The sequence below is a fragment of the Eublepharis macularius genome, chromosome 8 (genome assembly GCF_028583425.1).
Source record: "Eublepharis macularius isolate TG4126 chromosome 8, MPM_Emac_v1.0, whole genome shotgun sequence".
NCBI lineage: Eukaryota > Metazoa > Chordata > Lepidosauria > Squamata > Eublepharidae > Eublepharis > Eublepharis macularius.
Window position 1 is genome coordinate 36,529,617 of NC_072797.1, and position 27,869 is coordinate 36,557,485.

General features: G+C 41.6%; 2 protein-coding genes across 5 annotated transcripts in view; one reads left to right on the plus strand and one right to left on the minus strand.

Moving 5' to 3' along the window:
* The window catches only part of SGTB (small glutamine rich tetratricopeptide repeat co-chaperone beta), a 29,554-nt gene extending 25,313 nt beyond the window's left edge, over positions 1-4,241 (minus strand). For 2 of the 3 annotated variants that reach the window (XM_054987502.1, XM_054987499.1), the window contains exon 1: positions 4,049-4,241. The gene's annotated coding sequence lies outside the window, so the exon portion shown is untranslated. Of the gene's footprint in view, positions 1-3,809; positions 3,898-4,048 lie in introns of those variants that run through there. The other variant, XM_054987501.1, reaches the window with a different exon arrangement.
* A 103-nt stretch (positions 4,242-4,344) lies between these two features.
* Positions 4,345-27,869, plus strand: part of NLN (neurolysin) — a 44,733-nt gene continuing 21,208 nt past the window's right edge. Inside the window, exons 1-6 of one of the 2 annotated variants that reach the window (XM_054987541.1) lie at positions 4,345-4,509; positions 14,972-15,228; positions 17,756-17,904; positions 24,784-24,891; positions 26,535-26,637; positions 27,362-27,522. In XM_054987541.1, the coding sequence (XP_054843516.1) occupies positions 4,469-4,509; positions 14,972-15,228; positions 17,756-17,904; positions 24,784-24,891; positions 26,535-26,637; positions 27,362-27,522 (819 nt within the window). In that variant the 5' untranslated portion in view covers positions 4,345-4,468. Of the gene's footprint in view, positions 4,510-12,199; positions 12,321-14,971; positions 15,229-17,755; positions 17,905-24,783; positions 24,892-26,534; positions 26,638-27,361; positions 27,523-27,869 lie in introns of those variants that run through there. The other variant, XM_054987542.1, reaches the window with a different exon arrangement.

Consider the following 27,869-nt stretch of genomic DNA (forward strand, 5'->3'; position numbering starts at 1 on the left):
GTAGTAGGTCCCAGTAAAGGCAAACCTCTAGTAACCACAGAGGTATTGATGGGTAAAAAAAATCTTTAAAGGTAGAAAGAGTGGCACAGAACCTCTGACATGAAGCTAGTGCAGCTATTTGGGGTTTTTAGCTTATCATGGACTGTTCAAGGAATTCCTGAACCAAAGTTTTCTCTCTCTTTTTTGAATCTCCATTCAGGAAAACAGCTCAGAATCAAGAGCCTGCTCTACTGCTTTGACATCTAAGAGATACTGAGGGCACTGGTGTCTTCCAGGAAACCAGGTTAATGGCACTCTCCCAGCTTGTAGAATGAAGAGCCAATGAGATATAATGTGTAGTCAAACTTGGCAGGCCTGATACCTTCTGTCTATACAGGACTGTCTCAGACATGGGTGGGAGGGTACAAAAGTGTACCTGATGTTCTCCAGGGCTCTCGACCTACTAGCAGATGGGGGAAGTTGCTGAAGTACTGGGAAGCCCCTTTAGGCCCCTTCATGTGTGCCTCCTGCAGCTCTGGGAGATATGCCGGGAAAGCCTGTGGCAGATGCCACTGGCAATCAGGTATCGTATTGCTCTCCTTTGATGCAGGGATTTCCCTGCCAAAAATAATCCTTTTCTCCCGTTTTCCTCTTGCTGCTATTCAGCATGGCATCTTGCACTGCTCTCCCCCAACCCATTTACTACCGTCCATCAATGGTAGTATTGTAGTGGCTGGTCCAAGGGAAAGGAAGGGCTTTTTCGTTGCTCTGTTTCCCCAACTGCTCTGCTGCACCCTCTACTGCAGAGCCAAAGTATACGCCATCGTTTGGCCTGAAGGTTCTTCCAGCCAAAATAGGCAGCCACAAATACGGCCTCCTCTGCGGCATGGTCAAGTTGTGTGGCTTATCTTTCCCACCGTCTCGGTCCTTCCATGGTTTCATGCTGTTCTATAGGCCATTCCACTCAACTGTGCTAGGGGACATCCCTGCCTCCTAATTTGAGGAACAGGGAATCCCCAGTATCTTTCTCAATAAAGCCATCTAAGACTTTGTCAAAGTCCTCCAGCCCCTCCATTATCTTAGCTATGCAACTCCATTGGAAGGTGGGGTGGAGGAGGAAGGATCAGAGGAAAAAAGGAAGGTCTAAGTATCTGTAGTAGTAATTGACAGAGCCTGGTTATGAAGTGGCTACAAAATGCCTGTTTTCCTTGATAAGGCAGGACATGAACAGAAGAGTAGGGTGACTCCCACTGCTGGAGGCAGGAAGCTTGAAATTAAGACCTGTCTCTTTAACTGATTGGTGGGAATCACCCATGCTAAGCTACCCCCGCCCCTTGGAGCAAGAAGAGTCATGTTCAGTGGTCATATTCCTGTGAACTGAAGCAGCACACAAAAAAGGTTCTGGTCTTAAGACTCAAATGACATTTCTTCTTGGTTTAAATAAATGCATGGATTCCTTTGGAGGAATAATTTGCTCAGGGTGAGAGTGAGGTGAAATAAGGTTTCTAGTGCCATTAAAAACTGCTTGAGTCCAGAGGGAAGAGATGGGGGTGGGTGGGAGATGTCACACGCACCTTCTCTACTAGAACCGGACAAAGTCCCAGCAGTAAGGAGGAAATGCAGTCGTTCTTCCAAATGAAGACAATCCTAGATGGTTGTTGTGGGTTTTCCGGGCTGTATTGCCGTGGTCTTGGCATTGTAGTTCCTGACGTTTCGCCAGCAGCTGTGGCTGGCATCTTCAGAGGTGTAGCACCAAAAGACAGAGATCTCTCAGTGTCTCTGTCAGAGATCTCTGTCTTTTGGTGCTACACCTCTGAAGATGCCAGCCACAGCTGCTGGCGAAACGTCAGGAACTACAATGCCAAGACCACGGCAATACAGCCCGGAAAACCCACAACAACCATCGTTCTCCGGCCGTGAAAGCCTTCGACAATACAATCCCAGATGTTGAATGTTGTTAGCCACCCTGAGTCCATCTGTGGGGAGGGCGGGGTATAAATCAAATCAAATAAATAATAAATAATAAAATAGATTACTTTTGAGTGGTGTTGAGGATTATATTTATCCTGTTATCCAGAATGTAGTCTTCAGCTGAGATCAGTTATATTCTTTTATCAATGGCTTCCACAAACTCAAGCCCTGGCACACACTCTCCCCCCACCCCCCTTGATAACTTTAAATTTCTTGCTTTGCTAATATAAAGAGATTTACATCCTTTTTAAACCTTTTTTTTTGTCTTACTGTGATTTCCAATTAATGCAAGAGAGAGAGACAGACAGACAGACAGACCAACTGCTGGCTTTTGTTTTTCAAAAGGGGGATTTTCCATTTGCTTCTCCTTCCCAGCACACTTTTGAGTAAAGTTTGAGATTACTAAATTATCCTTGTATTACATACAGATAGAAAGATGATATTGAGAGTCAACAGGTTGGCTTAGATGAACACTAGGATCACAGATTTTAACTGGAGATTTTAACCGGCTCATACTCTTGCAGCACAATTCTAAACAGAGTTACACTCTTCTTAACCTAATTACTTCAGTGGACATAGGTGTAATTATGCCTAGAAGGGCACTGTTAGTTGCTATGTTGTGCAAGTTTTTGAATCGTTTAATCTACTTTTCTCTTGTTTTATGCCACAGCCCAAAATTACTAGCCAGGGTCCAAAAGACATGGAGTTTGACCAATAGAACCCCAAAGCATCTACTTCCTGGCTCACAAGTCAAACTTAGCCATCCCATTATAGAAGCTTGCATGTTTGTAAGTAGCTGGACCTCAGGCTGACAAAATTTATTTAAACGACATACAAGACATAGCAGGTAAAAAGAAAGGGAAACAATTCACATCCCCACCATTTCCAACACATACCGCCTACTACTACTATTACGTGTATAACATATCACATGACTTCGGCTTCAGGTTCAGAAATCTCTCCTTTAAAAAAAATTAATTACGCAATTGCACCTAGGAACATGCATTCCAAATTTGAGAATGAAATTATGAGAACCCAATCTTTTAATTTTAAAAAAATGCCGCTTTCTCCTAACAGAGCCCTACACCTTTGGGTGAAAACTAGAACATGGTGACCTCAATGCAAACTTGTGAATAATGACAGGTGCTGACTCAGAGCTTCATTTGCATTCAGTATCTTTCCCAAAATTACATAACTTTAGGCAAATACATCAGTTTAACTTCTCAGGCTGTCAATTTTCCTTACAATACTTTCCCATTTATATCCGGGAAAGGCCTTAATTGCTGACGATGAAAGCACTAAGACCACGTTTTGCTTTACACAGTTCAGATGATGCTGAACATCCGAACGAGCTACTGAAAGCTCTCAAGAAATGAAGAAGCAGAAAGTGGTGCCATATATTGAACACATTATATCCTGTCTGAATGGTAGCAAGAGCCCTCTCGAGGCAAAAGCTACCGAGTAGAGGACGATTCAGAGCGGCCCTGCTGTAATATTTTACATTTTCCACATACTGTACGGGCCAGGGTTACATAACTAGCCTAAGCTATATTGCAAACGCCACCGTTTGGGATTGCTTTTTGATAGGTATTCTAGATTTCATCCACGTATCCGTCCCTCTAAACTACATTAAGCAGATTAACGGTTTTAAGGATCAGAGTAGTTAAGCCGAGCGTGCCCACGTTTATTTAAACACACACACACACGGGAGAAATCCTGCCGACACACGCCTAGCTAGGGCACCCGGCCCAAACAGCTTGTCGCGACTCGCGAGCAGTTGCTCCACAGCGGAAAGGTGTCTGTCCGCTCTGACTTAAGCCAGAGCTCAGCTAAAAGGGAGGAGGGGAATCACGACCCACCTGACGGGGGCCAGGGTTCGGCAGCTCCCCGAAAGAGCCGGAGGAGGTCCCTTCACCTACCGGGCGCCCGGCACCGAAAGAGCAACGCTCTGCAGCTTTTCTCCCTCGCAATACGCACGAAACAGCGGGAAGAGCTACGTTTCCAAGCAGCAGACTCTGCGGCGGAACAACCCAAGCTTTTACTGGGTTCTGCGGCGGACACCATCCACGCAGACGAGAAGGGCAGCAGTTAGCCTTACCGTGCAGAGGAGGAAGAACAACGCGAGCGAAGCGCCGGCTGTCTAATTTCTTCCCTTCCTTGGCCCGGCCCTCCAGCACACGCCGAGCCACAGCTCCTGCTCTTCCGCTTGCTATGGAGCTCTGGCCGCACAAACTTCTCGCCGTCCCCGGCTCGCTCCCGCGACGTTGTTATCGTGTGTGTGGAAACGCTGGCGGGAGCGAGGCTGACGAGGGCGCGCGCGCAAGCAAAAACTGTCCAGCGGAAGCGACTGCGCCGCCGCCTTTCGCTCGTTCAAGCCTTGCGCGCTGTTGTGCGTGAAGCGGAGTCGCTGCGGACGGGCGGCCAGCGCGGGGCTGTGCCTGCGCCCTGGCGGGCTGGGAGCGGCTGGCGGGCTCGGCAGCAGTAGAACAAGAAGGCTGCTCTTCCTTTCCAGCTCTCCATGCTGTCCTTGGGTGTCTTGGTGGGCCGAAGCTTGGGCAGGTATTCGGTTCCTTCCTCACCTCAAAGGTGGCTGGGGGACTCGTCGCGCCTGTGGCTTTGAAGGGCTGTGGAGGGCGGCTTCCCGCATCCCTCCTCAGTGGCACACCGCAGGGCGCAGGTTCTTTTGTTTGCAAGCGCCAGAGGGAAAAAGCAGTGAGTACCGATGCTAGGCCCGGGTGGAGCTGGGAGGGAAACCTCTGCATGTATCCCTTCTTTTTCTCCTCAGTGGGGATTTGAGTCCGGTGGCACCGTAGAGGCCAACAAGATTTTCAGGGTTTAAGCTTTCGAGAGTTAAAGCTCCCTTCTTTCCCCCAAGCCAGTGAGAAATGTTGACTGATTTCTTACTAAGCTTTGAGCACCTGGCTTTTCTCAGCATTCTGATAGCTGAGGAAGGCATCTCAAGTTTATTCATACTCTCTAACCTTTATAAAGATATGCATAACACATCAGGTTTAAGCAGTTGCAACCCAACAATGAGTCTCCTGCCCCCTTCAGTTCTTGAGCATTTATCTCTTATTTAGATGCAACAGTTTTACTATGGTTTAGGTATACAGAATGAGGGAGGAAACTATCAGATCTATAAGAAAGCACTTTAGAAATCTGTTTATTGTGACAGAAACTTCTGTAGGCAATTCTGTTACAATGTAGGATGATTCTAAGAAACGCTTGTGTCCGTGGGTAATTATTCTAATAGCTGTAGACTTCTGATTTAATACATCAACAGAAGCATTGGTTAAGTAATGTGTATGTCTTTTGGAGTCAACTCCTTACAGGAATGATTGAGGAAATTTTTATTTCAAGGGAGGTGTTAGCAGCCTCGGCTGAAGCCCCACACCACTCCATATTGTGCTATTGGTGTACTGATGCAGTCATTTTCAACTGGACTATCTTGTCTGCACAGGAGATCCCAGTTGTGAATGATTGCTGTAGCGCAACAATACTACCAGATCCCATGGTGTGCAGATGCACTCTTAGTCCAGTAGTTTAGAGAGAAGCTAATTTACATGAAGCAAATACAAAACCGATGTGTGTAATTGATCAAATTGCTGATAAAATATTGGCCGGGTATTTTGTATAAAGGAGGGTTAAAGGACATAGTTGCGGCTAGAGTTGAAAGAATTAGCTATAATTATTATAGAATTAAGCTGCAGGGGTTTTTCTGTGGGCTTCCCAAAGTTCTGATTTCTACCTTAAACAAAGAACGTACCCATGCAGTGAAAAATTCTGCCCCTTGCCCCAGTCAGAGGAATGCTAGCAGTACAGCTGTACTATTAAGCTTCATCCAAGTATTTAAACTAGGTGAAGTCTGGGACTAAAGCATAGGGAACATGTTAATGATGTCAAAATTGGAACCCCAACTTCAGCCTTAGTAGCAACTGAAATACACAAGATCAATGCTGATTCTGAACTGTAAACAGATATTCCTTGTATTCCCACCGTTAGTCGACCCTGGCCACGCAAAGATCAGTGACTGGAAATGCATGGAATTCATGGTATCCTGCCCTTAAGTCGTATTTTCTTGCAGAATGATAGAGAAAAGAGAGTTATGTTTTCATAAGGAGGCTTGGCTTGGCTTTGCAGTGAGTTTTTTGGGCACATCTGCATGATATTGTCCCCTAATTGCCTACTTTCCTTGTTTTATCCTGCTTTGCTTTTTCCAAAACCTGGTTTGGTGTGATCTTTTTGGAAATATCGCAGTTGGATTTATTTATTTGTACATATACATCTCTCACCTTTTCTCCCAATGGACACCCAAAGTGGTTTACATCATTTGCCTCTCCTCCATTTTATGCTCACAAAAACCTCCTGTGAAATATGTTAGGCTGAGAGTGTGTGACTGGCTCAGGGTCACACAGAAAACTTCCATGGCACAGTAGGGATTCAAACCCGGGTCTCCCAGACCCTACTCTGATTCCATAAACACTATACTGCATGCTGTGTGTACAGAAAGGTGCACATTTAGCAGGTCCGGCCCACATCTGCACCTTTTCCTTACCTCAGCTGTCCCTCCCATAATGGCAGCCATTCCCCTGTGCCACCAGAGGACTTTTAAAAAAAAAATGGCAGTTGACATATTGCTATAGCAATCATTATACTGTTATGATGATCTACTAGCTCTTTTAACTTACCAGTTTCCCCTTTTGTTGTAGAGATATTAGAGGGAATTTAAATATATGCATCAAAGTTGGCTAGAAACTTTTTTAAAAAATGGTAGTTGGGGACTGTTACGTCACTTGGCAGTTTTTTAAAAAGCCCACAACGCCCCCCCCCCAAGTGGCAGGGGGAAATGCCCACCATGAAGGCCGAGGCAAGGAGAAGCTGCAATGTAAATACTCCATTGCCACTGTGAATGCCTCTGCATTTGCGTTGGTAATGAGAGCTACACAGAGAATCATCACCATGTAGGAGCAGCCTAGGTGAAGCTTTTGGTTTGAGCCAGCAAGGCAGTTTTATGATCTCTAACCTGTTAAACAACCCATGAAGCATTCCTTATTTAGGGGAGGGGCTGTAACTCAGAGGAAGAGCATCTGCTTGGTGTATAGATGGCCCCAGGTTCAATCCCCAGTATCTCCAGTTAACAGGATCAAGTAGTAGATGGTGTGAAATGTCCCCACCTGAGACCCTGGAGAGTTGCTGCCAGTCAGAGTGGCCAGTACTGACCTTGATAGACCAGTGGTCCAATTCACTGTGCGGCTCCTGTGTTCATGTATTTGTTTCAGTAGACATCTGAACTGCCTGGTATCTTTAGTATGTGTTGGAGAGCCCTCTAAAGATAAAAGAACAGTGGGCTGGATCCTGACTTCTTTGATTAGAGCTCATGCAGGTGTAAAAAAACCCACTTTCTTCGAACTTCATTAAGCCTAGAAGATCTATGTACTGTAGAACCTAGATCCGTGCTACAGTAATATCAAGATTATACTATTGTAATGTACTGTATATGGGTCTACCTTTGAAGTCAACTCAGAGACTCCAGTTGTTAATGAATGGTGCAGCTCAGTTATTATCAAGAGCTAGGCACAGCATGCACCCATTCTACAGTCACTCCATTGAGAGCCAAGGGATTGGCTATCATGTACAATCCCCTACATGGTCTTGGGCCATCATACCTGCAGGACCGCTTACATGTACATTTTCTGTTCTTACTGCAGTGTTGCACAATGGCCTGCCTGCCTTTCTGTCATTCTGCGAACTATGTAAAATGCAGTTGTTCAGGAGGGTCTTTCTATAAAGGTAATAGGGAAAAGGTGCTTCATGAAAGGAAAAGGGACCATAGACTATACCGCTGTGTATAGGATGTATTATTTGTTGGCTGCATGTGTTATCTTACTTTTACTGTATAATTAATACCGTGTTTATGGATTGTATCTGTGCTCTGTATCATGTCTATGCTGTGGTTGTTCAGATTTCTGTAATTTTAGTCCACTGCTTATTAAATGTCTCATATTTATTGTGTCACTTTACACTGTGTAATGTGCCCTGAGTCTCAATGAGAAAAGCGGATTATAAATATAGTAAATAAATAAAGGGAAGAAATTTTTGCTAATTTTCCTTCCTTTCTTCAGCTCCATCCACTTCTTGAAATTATGAATTGGGAATTGTGTAGGATATGATATAGGAATCTGCAGTGGGAAGAGGGAAATTGGAGGAAATCATTCATTGTTACTCTTTTGCAAATGAATCAGAAGCTTAAACAGGGGAGTGGATTTCTGCCAACTTCTGTTCCTTCTTCAGCTGCCTTCAGATCACTAACCTTCAGAAACTTTTCAGGGGATGGAAAAATAAGGGAACATCATCAGAGTTCCTTTGCATGAACTCTGTTCCAGCTGATGTTTGAAGCTTATTGTTACTTCCAATTCTTGCTATTAGTTGAAGTGGTTATAATAAGGTATGTGTAAAGCACCGTCAAGTCGCAACGGACTTATTGTAACCCCAGAGGGTTTTCAAAAGGCAAGAGAGGAACAAAGGTGGCTTGCCATTGCATGTCCGAGCATAGCAACCCTGTACTTCCTTTGGTAATCTCCCATCCAAGTATTAATAACCTGTGCCAACTTAGCTTCCGAGATCTGCTTAGCTTCTGAGATCTACTAAGATCCCAGTCAGAGCAGTTATAATAATAGTTTTATTTATTAAGCACTTAAAGCAAATAGGTTCTGTTTATGGGCTGAAGTATAATAATATTTACTTATTAACCATTTGTAGAACTAGGTCCTGTACAATGGTAAAGATGTTAAATAAAAGACCAGCATAATATTCTCATGTGCTAGCCACATTCTTAGATAGTCCTCTGCTTGTGGTGCCCTCTTTTAGGATTGTCCATACAGATTTCTCGGTTTTCTCTGTGGTAGACCCCGTCCTCTAGAACAGCCTACCAGAGTAGATGGAAATGGTACCTTGAGTGGTTACGTTATGAAGGCTTGTAATATAGTTCTATTTCAGAGGACATTTGGTGGTGAACTTTATAGGTAGATCTGGCTGTGTGTTTCTGTTTTGTTATTTTTGATGCTGCTCATTTTAGGAATCTTATTTCACCAACAGCTAACTCATTCATTTCAATGGATGTCTCACATACCTACTTCTTAAGAGCAGATGTTATATAAGCATGTTATATATTTGATACATCAGTGATTGGTGGATGTTTTACAAGACAATTCATAGACATTTAGGACATCCCTTGAGGGTGCCCGTTAATGAAAATTTCACTTTTGTAAGAGGCATGAATAATTTAATTTTAATTTAATTAATTTAATTTATTATATTTATATTCCGCCCTCCGTGCTTTCGCAGGCTCAGGGCGGATAACAAATACAAACATGTTTAAAAACATTTAAAAACATTAAATAATACATTTAAAAACATTTAAAAACATTAAATATAACAATTCATGCTGCCCAGTGGTTCATACATGCCTCTGTGTTTGCATAGGGGTGATGGTTTAACCCCCCCTTCACGGGGGGGGGCGGGCACTGCCCGGCGTTAGCCATATGCCTGGCGGAATAGCTCTGTCTTACAGGCCCGGCGAAATGCAAGCAAATCTTGCCGGGCCCTTGTCTCGCAAGACAGAGCATTCCACCAGGTCGGGGCCAGGACTGAAAAGGCCCTGGCCCTGGTCGACGCCAGGCGGGCTCCCTAGGGCCAGGGACACTTAAAAGATGTTTTCCGCCAGAGCGGAGAGTCCTCCGGGGCTCATATGGTGAGAGACGGTCCCTCAGATACGTCGGTCCCAGTCCGCGTAGGGCTTTGTAGGTTAACACCAAAACCTTGAACCTGATTCGGTACTCCACTGGCAGCCAATGCAGCTGGCGTAGCACCGGTGTAATATGCTCCCACACCGGTGCTCCAGCAATGACCCGCGCTGCTGCATTCTGTACCAGCTGTAACCGCCGGATCAGGCCCATGGGAAGCCCAGCGTAGAGCGCGTTACAGTAATCCAACCTAGAGGTGACCATTGCTTGGACCACTGTAGTCATGTCACGGGGAGACAAATAAGGGGCAAGCTGCCTGGCCTGCCGAAGATAATAAAAGGAAGACCTGGCAACTGCAGTGATCTGGTCCTCCATCTTCAAGGAGGAATCCAGAATCACCCCCAGGCTCCTAACCCTCGGGGCCAGTGTAAGTGCTGCCCCATCAAGTGTAGGAAGCTGGGGTCCCAAAGCCATCTCCCCACGACCCACATACAGGACCTCCGTCTTCGTGGGATTCAATTTCAGCCGACTTTGTCTCAACCAACCAGCCACAGCCTCAAAAGCACGCTCCAGGGCATCAGGGGCCGATCCAGGCTGCCCGTCCAACAACAGATAAAGCTGGGTGTCATCCGCGTATTGGTGACACCCAAGCCCGAAACTCCGCACCAGCTGGGCGAGGGGGCGCATATAGATATTAAATAATAATGGAGAGAGTATCGCTCCCTGTGGCACACCACAAACCAGTGGCCTACGAGATGACACCCTCTCCCCGAGCGCCACCCTCTGTCCCCGATCGTGGAGAAAGGAGACCAGCCACTGCAGTGCTGTCCCCTGAATCCCCACATCGGCAAGGCGGTGGGTCAAAAGCTCATGATCGACCGTATCAAACGCTGCTGACAGATCCAGCAAAATCAGCAGTGCTGATCCGCCCTGATCCAGATGTCTGCGGAGATCGTCTGTGAGGGCGACCAACAATGTCTCGACCCCATGTCCCGGGCGGAAACCATACTGGAAGGGGTCTAGGGCTGAGGTCTCCTTCAGGAAATTCTGCAGTTGCTTCTCTGCCTAATAATGCATCGCTACTTGTTTGTACAGAAACTGTTGTCAGCATCTTCAGCATCGCTTCTCTTAGTAGTCCATATGAGCAGTTACTTTTCAGTAATAGCTACTGGAGACAGGAGAAGGTAGTCTGCTAATGTTAAGTGTTTGTGCATAAATGCTGCTTAGACTGCTTAAGATCAGCAGGGGAAGAGTAGCAAATGAGCTCATGAGGGATAGTAATCTATTCTATGTATCTATATTGGTTAATTACGTGGACAGAGGCTGTTTCATCTGTAGAGTTAGCAGTGTTAATCTGTTGTAGCAAAGCAAAAGTCCAGTGGCACCTTAAAGGCTAACATTTATTTCAGTATGAGTTTTTGTGAGACAAAGCTCTTTGTATCTGAAGAAGTGAACTCTGTCTCTTGGAAGCTCATACTGGAATAAATGTTTATCTTTAAGGCAGCACAGAGCTTTTGGTTCATTAGCAGAAAGCATTTCTGAAGCAGTCCTTTAAAGGAATACTTTTGTGAACTCCCCCCCCCCCAGTCTTTATTCTAAGTGAAAACCTCAGAATACGATTCTATCTTTGGTTTATTTCTACTGGGCAGAGATAGGATCTCTGTAAAATCCCTCTAATACCCCAACATAGTGAATTTATGCCAGCAGGATTCCTGAATTGGTGAGGTGTGACCGACACAGAGAAAATCTGGGCAGAGATGGGAGTATGGCTATGAGAGAAGGGGGGAGAATGGAGTGTAATCACTCAGATTGGTCCCAACCTCAACAATGGCATAAAATTTGGACTGCAAATGCAGTAAACAGAACACTTGCAACCATTGCCCTCCCAATTCATCTCTCCTTGAATAGGATTTCAACTAACTCAACTGCTAGTCATGACCTCAGGGGTATATAAGCCTCCGTAAAGGGACCCAGATCGAATGTGGTGTATCTACTAGAGTGCCAGACTAGGATCTGGAAGAGCTCGGTTCAGATCCCCACTGTGTTATGGAAACTTCCTCTGGCCAGTCACACACTTGTAGCCTAACATACCTCACATGGTTGTGTGAGGCTTCTACCTATCCACGGCAGCATAGTGGTTCTCCACTGTTGAGTGCGTTGTCACAAACAGGCTTCCCTGGCCTCATAATGGGAGGGAAATGGGGCCATCTTTCTGCTTCTCTTCTTCCTTAGCCACTCCCAAAGGCTCTTTTATTTCCCTTCTAGCCCTGTCCTCCCAGGCTCGACCCCTAGTTTGCCAATTGACTGTTCCTTATCAGAATATGACCATTCCCAGGCCTCATTTCAGCTGGGTTCTAGCCCTTCCTGACCCCGCCCTCTTTCCTGAGGTATTTGTTGAGCTGGCCTCCTCCTTCATGGCCTTGTTGGCTGGTTCTCCATGGCTGGTTCAGGTTTACTTGTCTCTCTGTCTCAGAACCTGCCTTTGTCCAAGCCATCTGGCTTCTCTCTTGGCCAGCCATCCTTCCAAGCTCCTAGCTCCTGGGAGCTTGCATCGGAAGATGCCTCTGGAGATCCTGGCTTGCCCAAGTGGGGTCTATTCTGAGTGGGCTTCAGTCTTCTGCAGCAAAGGTAAGACCTGCAGGTTCTCTGGGCCAGGCAGTAGTACCTATGCATGCTGTTGATGCTGGGTTGGTCTCTGCCTTCTGTCTGGCAAGGGTTTGGGGCTGTGGATGAATCAAGTATTGGGCCCATGGTGGCAGGAACATAGGGCTGCTCCTGAATCTGGCAACCACATTCCTGAACAGGCTGTTAGGTTAGCAGTCAGACTTGCCCCCACAATATTAGAAGGCTTATGAATATAGTTATGCCATAAGCCCCTTCTCTGACTGTTTCAAACACTAAAACTACTGCCCAAGAAGGCAGAGATATGGAAGTCAGATCCTGGCCAGGAGATGGAATGTGCAAGCATGGGAAATGACAGGCGAGGTCAACTCATCCCCTCCCATGCCCTGAAGATGAGCTAAGGATTCTGATACAATAGGGCCTTCCTGGAGTTCCTGAATTAATCACTGCAACACACCCTATTAATCTCCCCTTAACCACTTTTCTATTCTTAGACGATTCAGAGTGCTGATAGCCTCAGCCATCCATACTTCGCAGATCCTCAGTTATAAACTTTAGTTCCACCCGGGAAGATCTAATCAAACCTTCCTAGTTTATTGTCAGCCCCCGGAGATGATTTGCCTGTTCATTGTCCCACTTCAGAGACCGTTTGTCAGCTGTTTGTCTCACCCTGGAGACAACTTCTCAATCCTTTGTCCCACCCTGGGAACAACCACTAAGTCTTTGTTTTGGGGGACAGAAGATGCAGTCTTGCCCCTGGGTAGGATCCACAGTATAATTGGACTGCTCCTCCGCCATAGCTGTGTGTATGCTCTTGGCTCCAGTCCTTTTAGAGCCCATCAATAGGGTAACTCCTATGCCTTATCTTTTCAATTTATCAAACCAAGAGTATAGGAGCAGAGCTTTTTTTCAGCGGGAACATGGTGGAACGGAGTTCCGGAACCTCTTGAAAATGGTCACATGGCTGGTGGACCTGCCCACTGATCTCCAGACAGAGGGGAGTTTAGAGTGCCGGCACTCTAAACTCCCCTCTGTCTGGAGATCAGTGGGCAGGTCCACCAGCCATGTGACCATTTTCTCCGAGGGCAACCCACTGAGTTCCACCACCTCTTTTCCCAGAAAAAAGCCCTTGGCCGTTTCCAGACGGCTTACCTGGCTCCAGAATGTTACGCCATCTTGCGGGGAAAACGCAAAATACTGCATTTTCTCGCGCGAGTTTTGCGTGACGTCATGCGACGTCGCGCAAAACTCGCACGAGAAAACGCGATATTTCGCGTTTTCCCCGCAAGATGGTGCAACGTTCCGGAGCCAGGTAAGCCGTCTGGAAACGGCCCGGTATAGGAGAATGTTCACATTAATGCAATGGGATGTACTTCCCTTAGCTGTCCTTGAAGGGAGGTTTTAAAAAATCCCTTATGAGGAAAGGATTTTTCCCTGCTGTGAGGAAGGAATAGAATCTTTAGAACATGTTATATTTGATTGCAAGGCATATAATAATCATGAATCTCCTTTATCCATGACTCTACCCCTTACCTATAGTCAAAGATCACGCCTTCTGAGAAGTTGTAGGCACACTGAGGTCACACAACAGGTAGCCAGATTTGTATGGCTTGCTTCAAGGGTTAGTAAAACTTTAATTGGCTCATGTGAACGAATGTTAAGATTTTACTGTACCACTAAGTATTTTGAATTTTAACCTATTGTATTTTGAATGATTTTACTGATGTTTCTGTCTTTTCTGTAGTACCCTTTTTACTGTTTTAAGCATTGATCATTGACCGTGAATAATATACTACTACTACTACTACACACTATTATAGCAGTTGTCAGGGTAGCCATGGAAGTAGCTTTTGATGTTGCTACGTTAACTTTTGTTACTACTAATATTTTTTGTTTTGTTTATTTAGCATAAATGATTGTTATTCTAACATAATGGGACATTTGCTTTGGCCTTTCCATCTTTTCTATATTTTTCAATATTTGTCTTAAATTGCCATTCTGTTTACTGGATGACTTAATTTGTTTATATGTTCTTTTGTGAGTGCATAGTTTGAACGCTTACTGACTTTCAGTGGTTAAGTTCTCATGGTTTGGAGGTCTACTTTTGAGATTATATTTCTGTGGTGCTTTGAATAGAGTCTCACAGTGACCCGAATCCTAAAAAAAAATTATCTAATTAAAACCTGTGGTTGGAGCTCTCCCCAGCCTCATTAATAGGACTTTACATTCTGGAGCATCAGATGCAGTTTCATGAGAACCTTTTTAAGTAACATTAATCTTGATATTAAGTATGAAAAGAAATGAAGGAAGTGGGAAAATTTATTCTTTCCCTACCAGATCAGAACCTGTCTCCTCTGGAGCTACCTTGCCCTCTTCTAGTGTTTCCCTAAATATTTTTTTCTTATCATTTCCCTGGAGCTGTGCATTTGATCCACAGTGTTCCTCTGGTAGTACTTCCTAGTCTATGCTACTCCTTTTCCGGTATCCATGATCCATTCATTACCAAGATGCTCCAAATTTGTTAAGCTCTATTCATTGAGTAGCCACCGTTTTCCTTTGTTCTCCTTCATTAGCACAACTTTTTCTGTCAGTTCCAGACCTCTCCCCTATGGGCCTTCTGTCATACGTCACACTTTTTTGTGTATTTTTAATTACAGAGCGGGTGGCCCAAGGATTTTATTCAGAATGACTTTAGGAACAGAGATAGCTACAGATTTCAAGGTATCATCCTATACTGCAGCAGACCGAAATGTGTTAAAGTGGGACCTGCAACCAGACCAGATTAAAACAAAGACTGAAGAGCTTATCAGGAAAACAAAGCAAGTATATGACAGTGTTGGGATGCTTGATATGGAAAAGGTCACTTATGAAAATACTGTACAGGCTTTAGCAGATATAGAAGTGGAATATTCAGGTAAGTATGACATGTCTAATATTATAATACCAGAAGGGAAGATATTAGAAGCTAGACTTGTTAGATCTGATTTTAAGTGCAGCTGCTTGGAACTGAATATAGTAGTAGCTACAATTCCATTATATGTTGCATAGTATGTAATTAACTTTCAGCTGCATGATTTTGCAGTCTTCTCAGGTTCTGTAGCATGAGTCTGCAACCTGTGGCTCTAGACAATATGGCTCAGTGTGAAATCAAATATGGTGCTTCAGGAAAGAAAACCAAATCTTTAAGTTAAGATATATTGGAGGGTCAGGTGGGATGCTATAAGACTGAGTTTTTATCAGATTTTTAATCAAATTTTGTAATCCTTCTTGAGTCTCACTGAGAAAGGTGGACTATAAATAATATATGAAGGGAATAGCAGGAAAAGACATTTGTGAGACTAAAGGGCTTCTAAGAGATGTACAGTTGCCAGTAATCCAAAAGCAAATCATGCTCGGTGCACAAGGTGCTCCAGTATATATTTATTTATTATTGGGAGACCTCTTGTGTATGTCACTTCCTAATAAAGGACTGGCAGCAACCAGAATGTGGGCTGTGCAGAAACCTTGTGGTTTATTAAGTTGTATAGTTTCAGGTATGCAAATGGACTTTGTGTTCTTATATGTTAGACTGGAAACTGAATTCTCGGTGCTGTGTAGGCATACAGATTGCATAGAACATTTTCAGCCCCATGTGTCCACTGTGATGTATCCTGAAGAATGTTACCATTAATTCATGGGTACAGAGAACATCCTTGAAAAGTGGAAAGTATTGACGAAAGTCTTAGAAAGCAGAAGCAGGCAGGACTGATCTAAGAACAATTGGATGAGGAAAGCCTGGATTCACATCCATGCTCAGCTAGGAAGTTTATTAAGTGACCTTGTGTCTCTTAGCCTAACCACAATCACGGAATGATTAGGATAAAAATGGATAACTTCATATATTGTTACCTTGAGCTCCTTGGAAGAAGTACAGGATACTAATGTGATAAATAATAAATACAGATGTTTGTACTTTTGTGTTCATTAGTTAAATTAGCTATTTTGTGTAAAAGGTCTAAAATTAACTCCCAGCAGGTGGAGATATTTCTTTTTCGTCAAGGTTCTTAATTAGTAGGTGATTCAGCCAGTGAATAGTATGCATGGGGAACGGATATGTAAAAGCTAAATGACCTGTCTTGTTCACATTTGGTGACAGTTGTAGTACGCCAGTTTCTTTTACCATAATATAAGGGCATATTAAAGAAGAATGTATAGCGTTGCTTCAAGATCTGCTTCTTAAAACTTTTGATAGTTTTATTCTAATACCACTGCTTTTCAGTTCATGCATATAAAATATTCATAAATATGTTTAAAATCTTCTCCACAAAGAGCATTTTCTATAAACTCTGTTTTACCCCTGCTGTTCTTTGTACTTCTTTCTGGAAACACCTTTGCTTTCTCCCTTCATTAATTACAGTATATAGTCAACTTGACTTTATCTTAGCTTGTATACATAGAAGAGAGTCAAACGGTTATCTAAGGAATGCATTGGTAACAGGTTTTTTTTTAATGTGCAGCATTTTACTTGCTCAATTATCTTTTTATTTTTATTTTTTATTATTTTTATTGATAACACACAAGAAGAAATAACGTGCTTAAATAAGATTACATTTATAACTTAGATTGTAACAATAACTAATATCTTAATACTTGACTTACATTTTTCCATGCACAAACTTATTGGTATAGTTTTTATTTCTTATGAGCCCCATATCATTTTATATAGTTTATTAGATAGTTTATTAGATGGTTATGTATTATTGACCATAATATATTCAGTAAATGGCATCCGTTTTTCATACAAACTAGTGGTTTTACTATTCTCATTTGAATTTTGAAGTTTGTAATTTTTTCAATGATGAGATGATCCCAAATTTTGGCATACTATTGATCCACTGTCGGAGATTGCTTTGAATTCCAGTTTGCCAGAATTGATGCCTTAGCTGCTCTTAAAAGAGTTGAGATTAATTCTTTTCTTATAGTAGGTTATATCTTGCCATAATTCCAAAAACATTACGTGAGGTTGGAGGGGAATCTTGTAACCCGTACTATTTTGTACAGGATCTCTTTCCAATAACCAACTATCTTGTTGCAGTTCCACCGACAATACATGTGTTTGGCTGTTTCCCCACATTTCCTCCAACAATGTGGAGGGTATTTTTTGGTCATTACAGCCAATTGATGGGGGGTATAGTGCCAATGTGTTATAATTTTGAATGTCATCTAGTATTTATTACTGGATTATTGAAGAATTTTGATGGCCAAATCAATGTCCGTTGTTCAGGTGTTAGTGCAATACCCCAGTCACGTTCCCATTTTGTGGTAACAGTGTTTTAAAAAACCCTTCACTAATTTGTTCATCTTTGGAACAATCTTTTTCATTAACTGGAATAAGGTGGGCTAATTTGTATGGTTATTGCCTAGTGCACTTGTTATTTTATTCTGGTTTTTCTTTTAAATAGTGGAAAGAAGCATGCTGGATTTCCCGCAGCATGTGTCACCTGACAAAGATGTGCGTGCAGCGAGCACAGATGCTGATAAAAGGCTTTCTCATTTTGATGTTGAGATGAGCATGAGAGAAGATGTGTTCCAAAGGATTGTCCGTTTACAGGTAAGCAGCGAGGAAGATAAATTAGCCACGGAAAGCAACTTGGATCTGGTCAGCATCTGGACAGTTGATCTGGGAATGCTGTGTAAGCTGCTCAGTTCCATGATGGACGAAAGGTGGTATATAATTGCTGTATATAGGTTCTGTATATTTATGGAGGATAGTTCCACCAATTGCTACTAGCCCTGGTAAGTAAAGGAAACCTCCATATTCAAAGGCAGTCAGCCTCTCCATAGCAGCAGTAGGAGACAGCATCAGGGAAAGGCCTTGGCCTTTGTGCCCTGTTTGTTGGCCTTCCAAGCAACTGACCACTGTGTGAAGGAGGATACTGGACTGGATGGGCCCTTGGTCTGATCCAGCAGGCCTTTTCTTTTCTTTTGTTCTTACGTATTTGGGGAAGTTTGCACACATTTAGGTGGTAACATTTGTGTTCAATATCTCTTTCGCTGAGCAACATTAATATGACATGAAACATATTTTTAACTAGATCAAGATGAGGAGCCGTGTTAGTCTGTCTGAAGCAGTAGAAAAGAGCAAGAGTCCAGTAGCACCTGTAAGCCTAACAAAATTAGAGGTACGGGGGATGAGCTTTCGTGAGCCACTACTCTGGTATCTGAATAAGTGAGTTACGGCTCACAAAAGCTCATCCCCTACCACAAATTTTGTTAGTCTTATAGGTGCTACTGGACTCTTGCTCTTTTCTACATTTTTAACTATCATTCTTCCTTCTCTATGCTTCCTCTTATAACTTACAAACTTAAATGTTATGTGTAAGTGTGCCTACATGCTCCTACCCTAGTTTCTGTGTTTGCAATAACACACAGCATAGTGCATGTTTTTCTCATTACGCCCCAAAATATAAGTTATTCTGACAAATGGAAGCTTAAATTAAGGCAAGTTGTTACAAATTTGTTTCCCCCAGCATCAGCATAGCTCTTAATGTATATTATTTGCCACTAATAAATATTAAAAGTGCCTGTAGTTAGCGAAGCACTTTACTATGATAAATACAGTGAATGGAATCCTACCTTAGGCTTGAGGAAGTTTTGTGGCGGGTAGAACCACCCAAGTTGGAAGAAGGCTGCTTAGATTAGAGGAAGGCTTCAATCTTTGCTTAGTGGAGTAGTAGAATACAGGCTTACAATTTACTGAGCTGCATGTAAATGGTTTTGAAAATATTTACTTATGTAAAGTTACTGTGAGTGTAGCTTCCTGTGCTTTTCGTGCAATGCATTTCCTACACAGGAAACTCTAATTACATCTTGTGTATCATGTTTTGGTTTTCTTCAAGTGTTTGTCACTTCAAGTAGTATTTTTACTACTTTATTAACTTGATTGTAGAATTTTATGCATTTAATTTTTTAATACTTTGTGCGTGTCATGTTTGTGATGTTACTTCACTGTTCATTGGAGTGTTGTCTTGTCAGAGGTTTTTCAAGATATCTTTGTTTAAAACTGATGATGCTCAGTTGCCTAGATGTGTTCTCCTGAAACATAACTTAATTCCTGTCACTGTTATTGCTGATGATCAAAAGAAGCAGCTTAACGCCTCTGTCTAGGTACTTCATCCTGTCTCTTTTCAAATTAACGTTTTATTAATTTTTTTACATTTCTACAAATATACATTGAGGAAGAACCAGAACCTTCACAAGTAATTAGACAGAGCCAAGAGGCAAGATTTTTCCAGAGTTTGCCCATCATGCTGTATATTTTGAGTTCAAGCAAAAGAACCTTAATGAGAGCTCTGTTTCCAAAACAGACCTTTTCCGTTTTCTTCTCCAGCCTGCTGCACTCCCTTAAAACATTGCTCTTGAGTGCCAAAGTGCTCTTTGAAACAGCTTGCTTTTCTTCTCATGGCAAAGGGATTGGGAATCCAGTTTATTTTGTTTTGCACCCAGTTAGTATATATGCAATAGTTAGAGTCAGGTGCTGTTGTCATCAATTTTTCTGTGTACATCTGTGTACGAATCTAGTAGTTTGAAGGCTATTTTGTATTTGATACTATGCTTTGGCACTGTAACTGGACTACAAAAGGTGGTAGGATATAGACTTGAGGTGGGGCATCTATATGGCAAACGACGATAAGCTTTGGGGAATTGGAAATCTGCTTGTGGAGAATGAAGAAAATGGAGAATAGAGAGGCAGGAGAATCAAACAGTCATTGGGAAGAGACAGCCTGAATTCTAGACTCTCATTAAGATGGGATTCTCAGAGAGGGTGACTAACTAGATAATGAATATAATTTCACTGAAGACAATCATTCCTTGAGATGGAACCAAGTTTGAGGTGTGACTGAGATAAAACTGGAAGTGGTTGCTGCCCTTCCTACCTGAAGTCAATCCAGGATTGCCACAAACATTCTGGGTGTTTCTAGCATACAAAACAAGAATTAAGTGAACGTATCCTTACCTGCAGTCTGTCTAATTGCCTCCTTCCTTCCAGCTTTGCTTTTTATGAATATAGAGACAGCTGACCTAATGGGCACTCCTGTATTCCAGTATATTAAACTACCCCATCTAAATTAAGAATCATGTTGCAAAGAACAGGAATGAATTAGATGTCTCACACCAAAGGTGGCTGCATAATGTAAAGATTGCTTTGATATTATGTTATGGCATTAGTGGACTCCAACTGTATTAAATAGAAAAAAGAGTAGATGTATTGTAAAAAAAAAAAACCTTCTTTGTGTTCAATTTTAGGGGGGAAATTTCCCTGGTTTTTGTACAGTCAAGAATAAATTCCAAGCTATTGTAAAGGATAAATCCACAAAGAGAATTTAAATATTTAATTTATCTGTGATTTTTAACAGTATAATTTCTTGTAGCTGTGAACATTGGCTAGCAAGGGCATGTTTAGGAATGCTCCAGTGTTTCTACACCCACGTAACCACCTGGGAAGAAGAAAATGGTATTTTACAACTGTGTTGTATTCCAGTTGCTATTGTTCATGTGTGTTTCCTCACATTCTTCTTAATAAAAAGGTTAGACAAAACAATTAATGGTTTGTACCCAGCTAGCTTTTCAATTGATGAATAAGAGAAGGCTGTGCTAGAGATTATGGGACTTAAAAAAGAAGAAGTCATGTGGGATGCAGTATGTGAAAAAGCTGGCTGAATCCCACCCAATGCTCAACCCAAAGTGCTAGTATTGAACTTTAAAGTTCATTATGGATTAGGATCAGCGTGCCTGCTCCTTTATAAAACCTACCCAACCAGTCCCATCATCTTTGGAGGCCCTGCTTCAAGTGCCCCCACAATTTAGGTCAGATGGGTGGCAACCCAAGAAAGGGCCTTCCAAATATGAGTGTAAAGATCGCAGCCTAGTTGAGCTAAGTTTATCCTTCCTCAAAAAGTGCCTCTGAGTGCCGTCTGATGAAACATATGAAACACTTCTGTTTGCTATGGGAAAGCCCAGTGTGATTGAACAACTGGCAGACTTCAATCTACAGTTCAACAAAACAAATATTTGTGTATTAGCCTTATATTCATTCTCACATACTATCAGTCCTCTGCACACTTGTGAGGTAGAGGTGCAGAAACTACAGCATTCATATATCATTGCCAATTACTGGGTTATCAGAAGAAAAAATTGGCCACCTCTCCAAATCCTGATTGAGGAAACTAACAATGTAGAAATGATACAATAGTAAAAAGATAGTAGCTATCAACAAAACATTACACAATCTCAAGCAAAGACACTGCCAGTTTATAAAATTAGCATTAAAATAATATAAATACAATGTCCATTGGCATAAAACATCAAAAATAAATTCTAGTAGAAAGCCTATAAAATAGCTTGTAATATTTTGCATGTCATGTATTTAATTTGAGTTTTATTTATGCTTGCTAATATGGGGCTTTTAAAAATTGTTACTGTGCAGGCTTCTGAGGACAGGAGGAGGGAGGCGGATGCGTGAATGGAATCTGCTGAGATTGGATGGAAGCTGTACCTTAGAGGAAGAAGTGAACTGCTGTCAGTGCTGAGGGAAAGTCAGTGCTGAGGGAAAGGTTTTCAGTCAGCCTTCATGTATCTTAGAGAGAGGTTCATTCTAGTTAAGTCAGGAAAACTGTGTAGAGTTTGAGAGTCTATAGAGCAGAACCACAAGTGACAAAAGGCACAGATTGGACACTTGTCAGCTTCCCTCAAGTTTTGATGGGAAATGTAGGCAGCTTGGCGGAATGTTGGACAAGTGACAGTTGAAAAGTCCATTGGACAGCAGTCAGAGAGCGAAGCTGCGAGACTAGGATGCCTACATTTCCCATCAAAACTTGAGGGAAGCTGACAACTGTCCAATCTGTGCCTTTTGTCACTTGTGGTTCTGCTGTCAGTATGCTTTTGAAAACTACTAATTCTGTCAAGTTCAGTGAAACTGTGTGGAGCCTGAGAAAGTTCGTGTGTTTCTAAGACAGAATTAGGCAGGAGATTCTGGTTAAGTCAGTCTTGGGTGTCTCAGAGAAATGATCCTGGGTAAATAAGGCAAATTATGTGAGCTTGAGTCAGCCTGTGTATATCTGAGAGAGAAATTATTCTGTCCAGGTCAGGCAAGCTGTGTAGAAAGGCCTGAGTGAATCTGTGTGGATTAGATGAGAGTTTAGTTTGTTAGTGAACATGTGTGGAAAATTAGTCTTATGTTACTGAGTCTGAATTTATCTTTAAGAAGGTAAAATTATTTTTGAAACCTCCAAGCTTAAGAACTCTTCTGAAACCAATACACCTATCAAAACTCTGCAACCATCACACTTATGTACTTATAAATAAATTCTACTTTAGTTTAAGAGGGAAAAAGATCCTTTTTTACCTCACAACCAGATTAATGTGTTGACTATTCTGTTAAACTACCATCTATAACAAGCCTTTGTTACCCTTTAAACTGAAGAGTTTTAAGGCAAAAGCCTTTGGTGGCAGCAAAATACATTTGAAAGAATCAGGGTGGCAGCTATATATAGAACAAAAACATAAGGGAAGGTGCGCTTGAGAGAAAAGCCTAGATAAAGTAAAAAACACTTGAAGCTCTGTGTGTGGAAATATAAGAAGCGTTGGTGGTGACTTGAGCCCTCCTGAGGAAAAAGTTTAAGGTAATATAAGGAGGAGCTGAATTAAAGGTCCAGAGGCAAAGGTCCATCAGGCAAATTGTGTGAGTATAAAAACTAAGCAACAACAGCCTTCAAGCTGTAGGCGGACCATAAAAACAACTAAAATAATGAATGTAATCCTACAGATAAAAGTCTTGGCAAAAATGTTTTGGCCTCGTATCTAAATGACAATAATCTAGGTACTATGAAAGGGCATTCCAGAAGTGTGTTACCACTAAGAAAATCCCATCTCTAGTTGTTGCCTGCCTCATCATCTTTGTAGGGGAACAGAGATTGGAACTTAATTAGTAGGCTGGATAGTGTAAGAGAAGGTGATCCTTCAAGTAGCCCCAACCTATTTACCATCTTAGGTTTTATTTTTAAGCATTTTAAATTTTGTCCAGAAATAAACTGACAGATTCTTTAACACAAGGATAATACTAGCCCTGTATCCAGCCTCTAACAATAGGCTGGCTGCTGTGTTTTGAACTACTTGAAGTTCCAGATGGTCTTCAAAGTCAGCCCCACAGAAAGAGCATTGCAGTAATCTCACACTGTAATCAGAGCACAGACCTGTGGCTAAGTCATGTTTTTGGAGAAATGGCCATAGCTAGAATACTACCAGAAGTTGATAGAAGGTACTACAGACCGTGGAGACATAAGTCTCCGACTGCAGGCTACAGTCCAGCACCACCTACTCCATGAGCCTGTCCTGTAGGAGTGACCTACTCTTCGGTCTTCAAATGCAAAGGTGCTAGTATCATTGACCAGCAGTACCTCTGTCTTATTGGGACTGAACTTCACTCTTTTTTGGGCCTTCATCCATTCTATTATCTTCTCCAAGCATTTGTCCAGGGTTTTGGGAGACCTGCCTTGTCTACCCATTGGGCAGACGTACATTTGTATATTGTTGGCATCTCAGTCCAAATTCCCAGATGGCATCTTCCAGCAGATGTAGATCTTCCGAAGCATGAGAGGCAAAAATGGCTGTGAGACCCTATAGCGTAACTACTCAGGAGTGAAGAAGCACAGGAAATTACAAGTCAAGTAAAAGTAGAATCACTGAAGTATGGTGCACCTCGGCCCCAACCCAGCCACCCTCTCTTGAAAGATGCCACCATCTGTGATTCTGTCTGTGACTTTTGACTACCAGAAGAATCAACAGGGACGTGTTCCTCCTCCTGCTGTCCCAGCAAAGATTGTCAGAGTGACCAAGGTCATTTGCATCCCAAAACCATGCTTGAATCCAGATTGTAGTGAAATTACATATTCTGTCTCTTCCAAGACAACCTAAAGCTGCATACCCACTGCATGCTTGTGCACTTTGCCTAAGAATGGAATATTGACCATTGGATTAATTTAATAGTTTGATGTATTTCTGAGCTATGACTAGGAAGTCCCTGGTTCCAGTCTTGCTTCAGCCACATACTACGTAACCTTAAGACTTGGCTCCACGTCTGAATGCTAGCTGCTATTAACTTAATGTAAATTTTGCTATGATTTTGATCTCCGCATCAGTGTAGAAAACCATATTTGTACAAGAAGAAAAGATTATACAAATAAAGATGGCTGTCTAGCACAATTTGTAATTTTGCAGGTGAGCAATCAAACTCTTCTGATGTCAGGCATCAGGAGTGTGTGTTGTGTATATAGAAAACTGCTTAGGGTAGAATCCAACTTCACTTTTTTGCTTTAACATTTATGTTGTGCAAAAGAACACAGATAATCAGCACTTGTTACTCCTGTAATGCTCAATAAGATTTTAACTATGATGATACAAAATAGATAATTGTTACGGTTTTATATTTCAGAAAACATGTGACATTGGGTCTTTAAAGCCTGAAGCCAAAAGATACTTAGAGAAGTCAATAAAAATGGGCGAAAGGAATGGGCTTCATCTTCCTACAGAAGTACAGACTGTGAGTTTGGCATCTTCTAAAATGAAAAGAAAGCTTATTGTGTTCCCATTTTAAACTTTGTTCTGAGACAGTCTTATGAAATTAGTAGTATCTGATAGGAGTAGAAGTAAAAATGAGATTTGTCAAATTATGATAATTTTGGTGGCCAAACACCACTTCAGAACTTTTGACTTACTAGAAAATTCTCCAGGTTGATGACGATAAATCACCTGTAATTATGAGTTGGATCATAAGTGACATGAATGGAATTGTGCTAGGGAAAGACTCTTCACCACTTATCCTCTCTCACTTTTATGCCCACTCAAAAGTGTTAGTAGACTTGAAGTAACAGAGTAGGGAGCAAACTTGGAGTCAGAGAGAAATAGGCAAAAATCTCCCTTTCCTCCTATGTAGAAAAGTTGTTGTGTCCTACCAGAGGAACTTCTGCCTGTAGGATCTTACAGAATCGAAGTCTCTAAGATGGTTTAGTCAAGGATTTTCAGGATTGCTCTTAGATCAGCTTCTTTGCCCTGAAGTCAGGTGCATTTTAACAAGTTTGCTTACTATGGCACCTGGGTACCTAACCTGTGTAGTGTTGAGTTTTTATTTAATTATTTTTATTTATTTATGTTGTTATAGTCCACCTTTCTCACTAAAAAGGCAGATTACATAGTGGAAGTCAGTACAATCAATGACCCAATCCAACAGGCTGTGGGCTGCAGACATTTGAAAACAAGCATAATTCTGAACACACAATATTCAAGTACAGCACAATTGTATTTAATAAAACTCTCTCCTAGTTGCTTTGTGATACTCCTGCTTTGTGATACTCAAGGAAGCTGTCATTTTCCTTTTATTCTGAAGGTCTGAAAATGTAATTCTTTTGCTGTCCTAGGAACTACTGTTGTAAGTTTCTACACAATTGATAATAGCATTAATAGAAAAAGGATTAAAATATTACGCAGACAGGAAACATTTACACTGTTTTACATGTTGAAGTTTTGGAATTTTGTTTCTTTCGTAAATGTTACTTTTCCATCTGTATTTTAAACTATGTGCTTCTAGCTAAACATGAAATACATTTGATTTCCAGCGGCTTGGTAACTTTGTGCAACATATTGAGTTGATCCTGACCTCCCAGAAATTAAAACAGTTCCCAGAAGCAGCATTTAGTCTTCTTTCTCTGCCCCAAGCAGACCTGGCATCTCAAAAAGCCTCAGCTGAAGATTTGGGGGACCCTCCTGGACAATAAGGTGGCCAGTGGACACTGCAGGAAGGAGGGGGGATCAAAGGCTTTCCTACTCTCATAGGATGCAGAGCAGTAATTCTATCTCATTCACCTCTTTCATGCATTTTCCTGTGCCTCGTGGCATATTATTGAGGGGGTGATCTGACCTTCGTTACTGGCTGGGGTGTGTGAGAATGCTTGGGGAAGAGTAAGTTGGGAAGATTTACTTCTGCAGTCTGCTTTTGTTCACAGGACTTAGGATCCAGCCTGTACCTGGTGTCTTGGTTTCTTTTGCATATCTTGGTTCCTTTTATTTTTAAGAAAAATCTTTTAAATAAACAGTATTTCTTAATGTAGTGATAGTGGGAGCAACTGTACAAATAAATCACTTCATCATCACTGCTCCGGGTTTTTTAAAAAATATCTCAATATTCAGGAAATCAAGAAAATAAAGCAGAAACTGAGTGAGCTGTGCATAGATTTCAACAAAAATCTTAATGAAGAAAACACGTTTCTGTTATTTTCTCAAGATGAACTTCGTAAGTATATTTGTTTAAGAATTGCTGTTGATAAATGATGTATAAATTAAGCAAATAGCTTCATAGACACGGGTAAACCCTTTATTAGTATCAAGACATTTATATTACAACTTATTTTCTTATACTTAAAGTGCCTAACAAGCCAATAAAAGCTGCAAGTGCCCAGCTAACAAAACCAATGCACAACTAAAACACTCAGTCCTAGTATTGGACATCTAGGTATATTTAATCAGAGTCCTTCATGTCTTCAGTCCTGATAACATATTTTCCATTTTTTCTCTCATTTTCTCTTCATTTTCTGTTGGCTTTCTTTTTTTCACCACGAGATGTATCAGCCCTTTTGACTAGTTCTGCCTAGTTTGAAATATTTCCTTAAAGATACTGAGCTGTCTTCATTGTTTGAGAACTCTAATATATATTGTTATCTTGGAAGTACAATATCTTCATCTTTTTAACTTCGTGTCCCTGTCAAATTAAAATGATTACATTTGGAAAGCTTTATTCACTTTTTTTTCTCATAATGGATTAGCATGTATTTGTGCTGTTAACAGATTTGATTGTTTGTGTAATATATCAATTCCAGGGTTGTGATTCCTTTGGCGATAAAAGTAAGTTGGTAATTAAATAATCACATTGATAGCCACTTCAAGCATGTTTTATATTTTAAAGAAGTGTGTGCTGAACAATAACCTTTTATTAAATCCTGTGAAAATATGTTTCCCAGGTGCTCTTCCAGAAGATTTCATCAGTAGTTTAGAGAAAATTGAAACAGACAGATACAAAGTTACCTTGAAATATCCTCACTATTTTCCTGTTCTGAAAAAGTGCAGTGTCCCAGACACCAGACGAAAAATGGAAAGATCTTTTAATATAAGATGCAAAGAGGTATGAGAGATACGTCATATCCATAAACAAAAGAAGAGATAATAGAGGGCAGAGCTAACTAAACTAGATGTAAAAGAAATACATACATACACATGCTATGTATGTATGTATTACTTTTTTCCGTTTTTATCCTGAGTTGAGTCCAAAAAGTCCAGGGCAGAGAAGATTACTGTAAAAATTCAAGAAGAATTTATTATTGTAATTGGTGTGGGATTATTCTCATGTTGGACATCTGTCCAGAAAGCCCAGGGCAGTGAATGTTGAGGTTATCCAAAGCCTCACATCTGCGTGAGATTGCTTTTGGAGGGAGACAATAACTGTCCCAAGGTCACTCATTGTGTCTTATG